At 48.2% G+C, this 13,305-nt stretch overlaps 1 protein-coding gene across 7 annotated transcripts in view; it reads right to left on the minus strand.

The window, feature by feature from the left end:
• ZMYND8 (zinc finger MYND-type containing 8) overlaps positions 1 to 5,962 on the minus strand; it is a 124,819-nt gene extending 118,857 nt beyond the window's left edge. For 6 of the 7 annotated variants that reach the window (XM_044918954.1, XM_044918953.1, XM_044918955.1 and 3 more), the window contains exon 1: positions 5,764 to 5,824. In XM_044918954.1, the coding sequence (XP_044774889.1) occupies positions 5,764 to 5,777 (14 nt within the window). In that variant the 5' untranslated portion in view covers positions 5,778 to 5,824. Of the gene's footprint in view, positions 1 to 5,763 lie in introns of all 7 variants that reach the window. The other variant, XM_021688887.2, reaches the window with a different exon arrangement.
• Between the last annotated feature and the right edge of the window lie 7,343 nt (positions 5,963 to 13,305).

The raw sequence follows: 13,305 nt of genomic DNA on the forward strand, positions 1-13,305 counted from the left end.
TTGCCCTCACATTTACCCTAAGTCACTTGCCTCTGGATTTCACAAACTTGATACGTTTCAGGCAATTAAAGAAGAAATAACAGTATCTGCAAATACAACCAAGACTTTCCCATCCGGTCCCAGAAAGAATAAAAGATTTGTCCCCCCAATGCCTGAGCAAGAAAACCTAGGCTTACTTCTTAACCTGCATGCACTGAAAAAGAGCAATTAAAAGTTGCAGATGAAGTGCTGCACCTCCAGGATGTTTTAAGCCTTCTGATTATTAATTCTGAGGACTCAAGGCTGGTCCGTAATTCCCAGGAATGCCATCCCCTCAACACTTCCAAGAGAGAGAGAGAAAGAAAAAAACATCTAGTTTTGACAGGAGGAAAAAAAAAAAAAAAAGCCTGGATGCACAATGCCCAGATATTTCTTTTCCCCAAGTGCCCCTACTATTTGACTTTTAACCAAGAATATCTAACCCAGCTAGAATATATAACCAGCATGCACAAGACTCTGGTTCTACAGATGAGGATCATCGCACGGCAATTCAAGAATCATGCATCATTCGCAAAGGACTTTTCCTTTAGCTTTTTACTTTCATTCAAAATACCAAACTGGTCCAGGCTGTAAGAAATATTTAATCCCCAAGACACAACATCTTCTTCTGCTAGATCACAAAAGAGTGAACATCAAAATAAGAAAACCATGCTTCCCTAAATCTGCAATTAATTTTTTTTTTAAATTGGGGGTGGGGGGAAGGGAATGGTTAGCAGAGCAGCTTTATATAAGCACTCACCTAAAACAGGCAGAGTCATCGGGAGCTAAGCTATTTATGCAGGATTCTTAAAATGGCGTCTGGCAACACTGCCTCATTCCTGTATTGAAGCTAAAATGGTAGCAGGTTGTTCAATAGCTGTAGTTCTTGTGGAAGCAGCCCTGCTAGTTTCAAAGCCACCTTCCTAAATATCAGAACTAGGAAAAGCTCAACCAAAGGACACCAACAACCCAACGTTTAGAAGCTTAAAAAAAAAAAAAAAATCTGCAATGACAGGGGGAGTTTGTGAAGTCACAGGTTCCTGAGGAAAACCCTTTCCCTTTTAGATCCTGAGCCTTCCACAGAAGGCTCTGAGATGAGGCCCCCTTACCCTCAAATTAGGTGGGTGGGAGGTCAGGAATTATGCAGCCCTGTGGCATAAACTGCGGACAGACAGGTGTCTACACAAATGCAAAAATGTTAAAAGGGAGCAAGCTGGGGAGGGGGAGGAAGCCCATTCCCCCTTCTTGATACATTAGAAACCAGCTCTGCATGCCTACCAAAAAGGAGCTAGGTGAAATCAAAGTGTTGCAAGGAGAGCAGCCATCTGAAAAGCCAAGCTAAAGGGCTGCACCCCTGTCCTGAGGCCAAGGTAAAAGAAAAAGGCTGTGCATAAGCCTGAAAACGGCCACCAAATACCCAGCCAGCCCTAAGACAGTTAACCTCCGGGAAAGACAATCTGAGCCTGCAGAGGAGAAACAACAGTAAAACATTCCCTCAGCCAATGCACGGGATACTCACAAATCAGATTTTTGTCCACCCCCAACAGAGCCCTGAAAATTAACAATGGGTTTTGCAAACCCGCTTTCAGAGGCCGAACTAGCAGCCTCAGAGTGGGTAATGTAATTTACTGTTACAGGTCTGAGAATTGGCCTCCCCACTCTGGTGCTGAGGGGGGATTTCAAGGTGACTGCTTTTTAGCTCCAGGGGAGAAAGGAGGGCATGGTGCCCAAGGCTGGGCCGGGGCAAGGACGGGAGGTTGGCTCCTCGCCGGCCGGTAGGTAGGTAATCTTGATGAGGAGGGACAGCCTGGCAGCAAAACTAGCCGCACTGCTGACAGGGCTCCCGCCTGCTTGTTTATCTGTAAGGAGAGTGCGGAGTGGGGGGAAGGGCAGCAAAGCCTTAGCAACCTGGAGCCAAGGGTGAATCCTCACTTGTTTTGCATTTAAGATCAAGGGGAAAGGACTGCTAAACAGATTCCCTTACTAAATCTCTGCTGTGGGGTGGCGAGGCCACTTCTGCATGTATAGATCTTTTCAGGGTCAACCAGAGGCAAAGCCAGATATAGGGCCTCTCGGCGGACAAATGTTTGTTGCCTCGGCCACAGGAGAGAGAAGGAGAAAAGAAGGCAAAAGAAACAAAGAGATCACACATTGGAAGTGGTTGGACTTTCTAAAAACCTACCTTTGCCTTCAGGGTTTTCTGGGTTAGTGTCATCCTGGCTTTTTAAAATGTGACTCATTGCCCCCCCCCCCCCAATTTAAGACCTGAAGAAGTTTCCCCACTGTTCTCCCAGGGAAAGAAAAGGGGGAATGTTTTGTTTAAAAGAAAAGGGGTTACAAGAAAGAAAAGGAGAGAAAGAAAGAAAGAAAAGAAAGAAAAAGCCATTGTTTTCATCCCTAATTTATAATCCAAGAGGCCCCATTGTTTCTTTGACTCAAATCTTTGAGCTGTTAATTATAAAAGTAACTGGACTCAGCTCCAACAGGCGAACTATGTTCATGCGCAGCAATTAGAAAAACTCTGTAGAAAGTTTACTGAGTGATTATATATAATTAATTCCTAGTTACTTACAGACGGAACACTGACCATTTTCTGGAGCTAATAAAAGCAGTTACTCCCCCTCCCCCACGTGAATGCCACTTAATTTCCCAAAGCAGAAAAGTGAATCCATCCTGGAGGGTCTTAAAGGAAAAAAAAAAAAGAGAGAGAGAAGAGTCAAAAGCTCCAGTGTGTCTGTGTTTGTTCCTTGCAGCTGTGCATCCTCTTTGGGGACTGAGGAGGCAGAAGGAAAAAGGGAAACAGCCCAAGTTCTGTGCCTCCCTCTGAAATTTATAACTGTGGCAGAAAGATCACTCTACCTTGATGTAAAAAAGAAAAAGGGGGTGGGGGTGGGCGGTGGGGAGGGAATGCCCCAGGACTGGAATGTAGGAGACTCTTCAGCTTGGCGGATAGGCTTCTCCTAAAAGGAACAAAGATGGTAGAAACTTCCAGAAGGCCCCTTCTCAGTCTGGCCACTCCAATTGTCAATCTGTAACCTTTCCTCCAAGTCTATTGGTTCAAAAGCTGGAGAGAGGAGCCCCATTGGGCTGCTCTGTAAGCCAGCACCGCTGTCCCTACCTAATCCTGCTGCAATGCAGACATTTATTTTCCCCCCTTAGTGAAACTGGGAAATAAGCTACTTTGGAAGCAATTAACTTTTTACAGACTCATGCTTGGTGGTGGCCACAGTACCAGAGGAAAGTGGCCAGCTTGGTCCAGGGCTGGGAACTTGCTGGGACTGCACATTTGAAAACAGATCTTGGCTTTGCAAACCTGTGGGAGCCATTTTAATGCAAGCTTTTAGAGGGCAAATGCCTTGCCCTTAGGTTTCCTTCCAGCCCAACAAACACCATTATGCAAACGTTGAAGGCACCAAACCAGGAGTCTTGTGATTAGATATTGCTTCTAGGGAGGCCACAAGAACCTCAATATGTAATTTCCATGTAGAGCCAGGAGATAAGAACAAAGAAAATTGCTAAGTGTCTGGACCGACTTGTGTGGGTAGTTAGCACTATTCAGTTTTAAGTACACAACATCATTAACTGCCTGCACTTCTTAACAACTCGAAAAGCTGGCCTCGCACTGACTTTTCTTAACTTAGAATTGGTACATTTCTCGTTATTAAATGAGCCTTTTCCCAACTGATGCTAAAAGGTGGGTGGCTGGACACGAACTTAAAGGAAAAAAGATTACAGACTCCATAAAGTTGGCATAATACAACAACTGAATATATTTCCAGCATTTCCAGTCATGCTAGATTGGTCTCCAGGCTGGAAATTTATGTAGTGAACTTCTGGGCAAATTCTGAAGCTAACGCTAAACAAGCGTCCACTTTTTTTTCACTCGTAAGTTCTAGCTACAGCATTAAGAGATCAGGGGAAGTGTAAAAAGTGAGAAATAAATCATAAGTAAAGGCAAGCGTGCATAGAGATGTGTGGGTCAGGCCTGGGAACAGGCCAAATCTGTTTGTTGTGCAGGGAGTCCTGAATCAAACCAAGTTTGGTGGTGGGTGGGATTTTACACTACAAGTATCCTAAATCGGAGTGCTGACACCCCCGCCCCCACACACCACCACCACCACCACCAGGCTCCTGCCCTCACCAGTGTTTAAGGCTCGGTGACTCTAAGAACAAGCACTTTCGTTACATTTCACAAGCAGATCACCTACCCAGAGTTCTAGCTAATACCCACACAATCCCAATTAAAGGTCTCCAGTCCAGTCACAATGAACTGAACATTTCTCCCCTGTCTGAGGGTAAACAGGAAGTGTGATCTTCAATCCTAGCAGCAGGTTATCAGGAAAAACAGTGGATTCAAACAGTCACCTAAAATCAAGAGACTATTAAAAAGCCCTTATGTGGTTCCTGCTAATGAAAAGGCCCCCTCCCAACTGCTGTAGCCAAGACCCTCTGTTACAAACAGACCCCAAATGTCCGCCAAACTCTTTATACATGGTCACAGAGGAAATGGATTGCTTTACTTACCCAACAAATGTTCAAGCAACCGTCTCATTTTTCCACAGTTAAGAAGAGAGAACAGGCAGGCAGATTTGGGACTTGATCAAAAAGGAAATTTTTTTTTAAACAGTTACATGGGATTATTAAAAACACACACACAACAACACAACCCAACAACTGAATATGGAATATGCTGTCATGAGCCACAGACATGATTTTATTTCCTCTGTGCTCCATCACACAGGAGGACAGAGGATGATACAATGTAAAAGAGGGAAAAGAAAATGAAAACAAGGATAAAAGATACATTAGTTCATTGAAAATCATGCAAGAGTAGAAAGCTAAGGGATTCAAAAAGAGTCCTCACAGATTTATTGCAGGATGTTGTCCAACCTCCCTCCCCCTCTACACACACACACCCCCCCCATCCCCATCCCTACTCCAAAAACTTCCTCCAAAGCCTAGAAAACACTTTCAGAAACATTTGCGGGCTGTAGGCTGGCTTGCAGAAGAACACTCTGTATCAACAGAAGTCAGGAAAAAAGGCTGAACAATGTAGTTTCAAGTGAAGCAGCCCTGTAGGGAGAGAACAGACCATGGAGAGACACCACCACCCACCTAGGCCCCAGGAGCTAGGATCTCTCCTTAGCACTGCTCTGCTGAGGGCTTGGTTCTTTTTAAAACACACGTCCTCTCTTGTCAGAACTTACTCCAGCCTTCCCAGAACCTCTTTGGAGAGGGAAACTTGCCTGCTTTGCTGTCTGCCATGGGCTCTCCTTGGAGAGGAGCCTGCTTGCTTACCTTCCATTTTCTTCCCCCAGCAGGCATGTGACACAGGAGAAGACAATAGTGCAGGGGGGGGGGGGAGAACTGCTCAGAGAGAGAGAGAGACAGGGAGAGAGAGAAAGAGAGAGAGGAGGAAGAAGAAAAAAAAAAAAGAAAAGAAAAAAAAAGCTTCTTTTTTGGCATTCCAGGATCTAGCTTCAAACTATTCCAGAAACACCATGTCCTGGTGAAGAAAAGGTGTGCCAGGCCTTTGCTAGTTTGCAAAATCAAGCTATGGCTAATGGCTACTTAGCCATGTGACCCAAGAAAGCAAAAAAAATTCTCTCTAAACAGTTCCAAGTTAACCTAAGTGCTGTGGGGGTGAGTGTGGCACGGCCAGCCACAGAGAAATCACACTGCTCGCCCACAATTCGGATGTCTCAGAGGGAGGGGGAGAAAAGATGGTTAAAAAGTCGAGCTTACCTCTGTGGATGCATTGTTAACACTGTGTAATGTCAATACTTATAAAACATGGAGGACAGGCTCCTAGTTCTCACAGAAAAAGGGTTTGGCACTTCGGCTTGATGATCTGGCCGCCTAATAAAAGCTCATCCCCGATTGGCTGCTCCGGCAAATCGGAGTGTAAGGCCGGCCGGGATTGGCTGAAACACTTCCTGAGCGATTATCTTTGTGAGGCTCTGGTGAGCAAGAGCCATCCTGTGCATAGAAAAAGACAGGCTAAGCTAGGCCTTTTGCAGCGAGAAAAACTTGGGAAAGGGGCCCCCAGACGCACTTCTCCCACACCCTGGCTAGATTTCCCGGCATGGGCAAACCAGTGCAGCCAGACTGACCTGCTCCAGCAAAGCCTGAGGCCCGGATGCCACGGGGAAGGGAGTTTTTGGGGCGAGCTGAAAGGGCTCACCCTCACCTGCCCCCACAGAAACGGCTCTTGGCTGGGAGGAAGCCTGGCCCTTTTCTAGAACAATCCAGCAGAGTGGTTCTCCCCCGGAGGGGGGGAGGGGAGGGGGCTCGGGGACGGAGTGAAGCCGAGGAGGGGGGAGCCCCAGGAAAACAGCCAAGGGGGGCAAGGAAAAGGGGTTTGAGGAAGGCCTCTGAGGAGCTGAAGGAAAACAGGACAGACGAGCCCCAAGAAATCGCTACAGGGCAGCCCTGGCTTCTCAGAGGACAGAGGATTCGGGCTGCTGGGAAGAGGAGGGGAGCAGAGTGGTCAAGTTTGCATAGTCATTGTCAAAACGCCTCCTGGAAAAGCAGGCCAGAGAGCCATTTGCCGGCAGAGAATCTAACTTCTCACCCCCCTCAGCCAGTACTCAAAGAAAAACCAAAATGGGTTCCTGCCTCCCTGCCAGGATGCCAACGGGCCCCCCCCCCCCTCTGTCCTTACCCTAAGAAAAGCCAAATGCGCTCCTACCAGGCCACATGCCTAGATCTACAAACTTCCCATCCCCTCCCGGCCTCCTCCCCCACCACTGAGGCCTGCTAAACCTGTCAGTTAAACAAAAATCTGACTTCCGTATTAGTCTGCAATGCCTTCAGCTTCCTGCCTATTAACCCTCTCTCGGACTGTGGGCCTGGCTGGGAAAAACTAGGCCCTGAGATCGCAAAAAAGGCCTGTGGAAAAATACCAGCTGCAGCTCTCCCGGCAGATGCAGAAAGAGAGAGAGAGAGAGAGAGTGAGCCGCTGTCTCTCGCCTTTGCTTCCCAAGGAGGCGTGTACCTTCTGAATCCAGGGCACAGGCAGTGCCTCTCGGTCTGAGAAGCCATTTAAATCCAGAGGGAGAAAGAAAGATGTCAAGCCCAGCAAGGGAACAAGAACCCCCATTATTAGCCAGGCCTACACCCACAGCTTAGCCCTTCCTGCCACAATCACCCCTGTATGTATGTTCTTGGGGAACTGGGCCCTCGGTGGGCAGACAAATCCCATGAGCTTTATAAGGATTCTTGCTTAAATTTATTTCCACAGAGAACGGCTTCTTTTCGTCCCCTAAGGCAGATGGAAGAGCTACTTCACACACAGACCTACTCTTGGCAGCCCCCCACCCCCCATCTCTGGCACTGCTCCCCAGTAAAATATTAACTAGTTTTTTAGAGCTCCTTATAATTCCACCCATTTCAATACTATTAGGAGGTCTTTGCCTGTGTCTTCCCGAAAGCTGCCTTTGTAGTTGGTCTGTACCGAGAAAAGGAAAGACAAATCCAGAAGGATCTTAAAATGTCCATGCTTGCTTGCTTGCTTTTTTTTTTTCCCTCAAAGACAAGGTGCTTAATTAACAAGATTTTTTTAAAACAGCAAGCTGTAACAACAGAAGCTAAATAAACACCATTCTTCAGAGGCTGGAGAAAGCTTCCAGAGGTGACACAGCCATATGCCAGGAGGTAAAACTATGGCCCAATAAAGTCTCCCCTCTCCTCCTAAAATTAGGACTCGTGGGCTTTCTGGTCCCACACCGTTCGTTCCCACAAAGAAAACGTAGAGCTGATCGCCTGCTCTCCCTGCCCCCCCCCCACATGGACAACAGATGCCCACCTTGTGCACATAAATTCTTCCTGGCTGGGAATCTTTTATCAAACAGGAACAAGCCAGGAATCCACACAGACCGTACGGCAGAGGCAGGGCCCAGGCTTTATAAAAAGGGAGGGGATTTTGTTGCTGTTGTGTATTAAGCGGAAGAGGCCCAGATGCAGGGAGGGACACCTCCATCACCCGGCCTGACAAGGGTCCAGCGCTCGGGACAACAGGCCTGGGCCTCGCTAGAGGGGAGGGGCCCCCTCTTCCTGCGGGTGGAACCGCGTACAGGGAGACCAAGCGGGAAACAAGAGGTGGAGGCCAGAGCTAATCAGACCGTGCTGTCCCTCCTGGTGGCGTGGGCAGTTGCCCTCCCGCCACCATCCCCTAGGGAACACGGTCTACCTCTGCGGGTTGCTGCTTTTGGGGGCACGGACGTGTCTGCGGGTCTGTGGCAAATCTCGTGTGCCACTAGCTTCACGACCCAATGAGGAAATGAAATACGCCACTGGCGCGCGTGGTGGATTTTAACCCAGGATTAAAGCTTGTTGCATAAGCAGCTGCAGAGTCCTCCCCGCTTCCCCCACCCCCCTCTGATCACTTGATCACTTGAAATGTTTTCTCGGGCAAAGGGCAGGAAGCTGCCGGCTTATTCTGGCAGCTCTGCTCTGAGGAATGCTATTGGCATTCGGGTAGGTCTGAGGTTATCAAAAACACAGCGATTGGGCTGGGGACAGAGACAAAGGTATGGTGGCAGATGGAATCCGGGGAGGAACAGGGATTGAAAAGGAAGCCCGGGGCAGGCCTACTAAGGGCCAGTTCTGGGCTTGATGGAATGTGGCTGATAAGTGGGAAATAAAGAAACCAAATGTTGCCAGCCTCAATCTAGAGATCATTCGGTGGCCCTTCTCAAAACACCCCTTTGCAGAGTAGCCCCAACAGCTCTGGCATGCTTGCCCGGGGCCTGGTACTGTGCTAAATCAGCACTTTGCACTGACTGACTCCATGAGGTAGGGAGCATTGTTAGAGATTTGGAATCCAGCCCAGCGAGGTGAAGTGAGCTGTGCAAGGTCACACAGCTGGCAAGTGCCAGAGACCAGACTTCCAACCCAGTTAGGACTCCGCACCCCTAAACTCGGTACCTTCCCCTGCCTCTAAAGAAAGGGACAAAAGAGAAGCCGAACCAAGCAGAGCAGAAGCAAGGCTAAAATCTACCACGAGCAACTGCAGGATCGGTGTCTTCTTTTAAGGAGATCGACTCCTTTGAGAATCAGTTTTAAGTACTGAAGGATGGAGCTGGGAGACCTTCAGCTCGGACTCATTTAAGGCCCAGAGAAAGCTCCTCTCTCCCTACAAGCCTCCAGCAAGATGTTGAGCGGAACACTCTGCCATCTCTAAAATTAGGTTTTTATACTCCTGGAAATCAGTGGTTCTCAATGAGGGGTGGGTTTAGCCCCCCACGGGGGGGGGGGGGGATATGTGGCGATATCCGGAGACTTGGGGGTTTTCACACTTGGGGGGAGAGGTGCTATTGGCATCTAGTGGGTAGAGACCAGGGAACATTGCTAAACATCCTACAGCAAGGAACAGACACCCCACGACAAGGAATTATGCTGTCCAAAATGTCCACAGTGCCGAGGTAGGGAAATTAATAAGCAGTGAACTAATAAAAGTAGATTAAAACATGTCTCTCTTAATATTCCCAGGGGATGGAGAGAATCAGGAGACAGAATCAGGCTTACGGAAGCCACACACAGTGTCTCAGTGATGAAGCTGGTCTCAAAGGAAAGGAAGGGCTGACCCGGCTCCCTTCCCCAGGCAACTTACTGCCGAGGCCTCGCTGAAATGGCTCTCCCCTCCTGCGGGCCTGCAGCCAGGCGAGTAGCCGAGCTGCAGCCTCAACAAGCTGCATCCCGAAGATAGCCTGGTCGCGGACTAGGAAAATAAGCACGCTCGGAGTTATCTGCCTCAAGCTAGCAGTAGGCCGCTCGGGCCGTTATGTGAAACGGGCGGGATGGAGGCAGGGAAGTGTTTTAAATATCTTGTTTTGTTTTGTTCCTTTTTGGCCGATTGGAACCGAGGCCAACTTCGGGCATGGTGACAGAAGGGCTCACCTTCAGAGCATGGAGCTGACCGAGGCATGTTACAGCCACAAAGAGGTAATTAGGACTTGTCCCTACCTTAGAGAAGAGGTGCCCTCTGGAAGGTCTTTTTTTTTTTTTTTCTTTTTAAACTTCTTCCTAGGAGGGGCTGGTAGGATCAAAAAAATGGAGGGAGGAGGGAAGGGCAGGGGGAAAGGGGGGGTGCGGGGTACATGACCACCAGGCAGATGGCCGCAGTGTGGGTGCGGAGAGACTTAAGGGATGCAGGAAGAAAATGAAAATCAGAAGGAAGAAGATTCAGGACCTCCCTTTATCTGCTCTTTTTACTTCCTAGCAATTACCATTATGGGAAGAAGAGCATGTATTTATCTGCTGTTTGTTTCTTTGTCCCACTAGACCAGTGGCAATGTCAGGAGACATTTTAGGTTGTCCTATCTGGAGAAAGGAGGATGCTGTTGGTATCTAGAGGGTACAGACCAGGGATGGTGCTAAACACTCTACCAAACACAGTACAGCCATCCCCCCCACCCCCGAAAACTAGCCAGCCCCAAGTATCACTAGCGGCGAGGCTAAGAAAGCCTGCCCTAAACTGAGAACTTTAACGAGGCAGAGCCTGGTCTGAATTCCTCCCTTTGTGCCTGACAAGTGTCAGAGCTCAGTTAAACACCACCTCCCACCTGGACAGGTGCACTCGTCTCCTACCTGAGCCCCCCTATCTGCCCTTGCAAATGCTTTCGGGGACAGGGGAGTTAGACTAGGAAGAAACCGGGGATTTAAACACACACACACAAACAGGCTGCAAGCAATCCTCTGAAGCCAGACCTCATCCCTCCTCTGCTCAAAACCCATTATTGATTCCCACCTTGTTCAGAGTAAAAAGCCCAGTGCTAAAAATGGTCCACCGGATCAGTGCCTTGGTCCTGATCCCTGACTCCACTCGTGTCCTTCTCCGCTCCCAGGGTTCACTCTGCTCACTCTGCTCCCGCCACCCTGATCCTCCCATCTGTTCTTTCCACCGTCTAACCATCCCCTCCCTCCTCCAGCCCTTTCCCCTTGATCTCCTACTTCCCCTCCCCCCAGACCATCTCCCCTGCTCCCCGAACCACCTAACACAAACCCAGTTCCCTCCTGGGCCTCCACATATCTGCCTTCCCGCCTTCTCTTCTGCCATCACCATGCCCCCTCCCCGCTCCCCACGCCCTCCCCGTTGCCTCCCCCTCAGAGCCCTCTTCTTCCACGTTAACCTTTTCCCTTTCTTTCCACATCAAGAGGCAGAACCGTGCTGTGATTGAGTGCTGTGATTGAGTGCGTGGCTGTTGGTGTCAGATTGTCTGACGTCTGGGTGTGAATCCAGCTGCCCCATTAGCCAGCTGGGCAGCCTTGCTTGAGGTACGAAATTCGCTGTGCCTTGATTTCCTCATCTGTACGATGGGGGCAATAATAATACCCACCCGGAAATTCACTGGATCAGGGAAGGGAGGTCAAGCACTAGAGCCACACAACACACAGTGAGGACTCATGCAGTCGCTGTTACGATGTCCCTCTGTTTGCTCTTAGGAAATTTCTGGATCCTTCCAAGTCATTTTTCTTCCTTTTTTCAACATCAAACTTTCCAAAGGAGGACAAGGATAAATCCCGCTAGCTGGCATGCTCCAAGCATTGTGTCAGGGGCTGTTCTGAGCAGTTTACATAAACTAATCAATTGCCCTCCCAAACCTGTGAGATGGGCGCCATATAATCATCAACCCATTTCCTAGATGAGGAAGCTGAGGAACTATCAATAGTCCCCTCCTGCTAAGAAAACTTCTCGGGCGCCTGTGTGGATCAGTCAGTTAAGTGTCTGCCTTCAGCTCAGGTCATGATCCAGGGGTCCTGGGATCCAGCCCTGCATTGGGCTCCCTGCTCCACATGGAGCCTGCTTCTCCCTCTGCAGCTCCCCCTGCCTGTGCGCGCTCTCTCACTCGCTCTCTGTGTCTCTGTGTCAAATGAATAAATAAAATCTTAAATAAATAAATAAATCTTTTTAAAAATCTTAAAAAAAGGGACGCCTGGGTGGCTCAGTCGTTAAGCGTCTGCCTTCAGCTCAGGTCATGATCCCAGGGTCCTGGGAACGAGCCCCGCATCGGGCTCCCTGCTCAGCAGCGGGAAGCCTGCTTCTCCCTCTGCCTGCCACTCCCCCTGCTTGTGCTCTCTCTCTCTCTCTGTCAAATAAATAAATAAAATCTTAAAAAAAAACCTAAAAAACAAAAAGGTTTGCTTATTACGCACTGGATTTCTTGGAAGCATACTTAAGAAATTGCTAACACTTTGCATCCAAGGGGTACTGGGTGGCCAGAGGTCAGGAATGGGAAGGAGATTTTTTATTTTTATATACCTTTTGTATTTCAACCATATGAATGTATTACTTCTTCCAAGATAAATTAGTAAATGTAATATTAGGAAAATTCTGGAAGACTGTAAAAAAGGCAAAGAAAGATTAGTGGATGGCCCGTCCAGGCATCCCCATTGGGTCACCTGCACCTTTCATTGTTTCTGAGCTTTTTACAGCTCTGGCACCACTGGAAGGCTAATACTAATGCAGAAGACTTCCGTCCATAGACATGCAAATTTAGTCCCTGGAATGCAATTGATTATTGCCCTGTGGATATTGGGGAGTTTTGCTAATTTTTGCATCTATTCACAAATTCATGTCAGCATTTCCTGTATGAGCTCGGCTTTGACTCCATCTTTGAATTAGTTGGACGATCGTACACATGCCCTCATTAATAATGAGTTACATAAAATACATAAAGCATGTTCATTTTATATTTGTATGTTACATAAAATACATAAAACGTGTTCATTTTGTATTTGTATGCAGCTGGTTAAAATAAATTATTTTGAACAGTAATATCTTTTAAAAGAAAAAGAAGTCCTCATTCACTTCCAAGAAATCAATTTCAACAGGCTGGTTAGTCTTGGGTCCACTGTTCGTTGATCTCATGCTAACATCTGATGCTGGACACCTCAGAGGTTCCAAAACACTGCCCTGCCCAGCGACGGCAGCTCTAACTGCCCGAGCTCCTCTTCCTCCAGACTCTGTTCTCTCTTGGCCATCTGGCTCTTCCTCTGGCCTCTGGAGCCAGCCTGTTGGGGGTGGGGCAGGGTGGGGCAGGGAGAGGGGTCCATTCCAAGCTTCCTCCCTAAGGAACTTGAGCCAAGTGATTTCACTTTTTTGTGCCTCAGTTTCCAAGTCTGTGAAGTCCTTACATCAGACAGTGTGGGGATTATTTAATAGAGGCACAGAGTACCTGCTCAAGAAATGTCAGATGATTTTGCTTTCCTTGAAACCATTTCATCTACTACTGTAGCAGATTCCAAATCTAAGTATCCAGGTCTTTACCTCTCCCCTGAACCCCA

The sequence above is a fragment of the Neomonachus schauinslandi genome, chromosome 10 (genome assembly GCF_002201575.2).
Source record: "Neomonachus schauinslandi chromosome 10, ASM220157v2, whole genome shotgun sequence".
Classification (NCBI taxonomy): domain Eukaryota; kingdom Metazoa; phylum Chordata; class Mammalia; order Carnivora; family Phocidae; genus Neomonachus; species Neomonachus schauinslandi.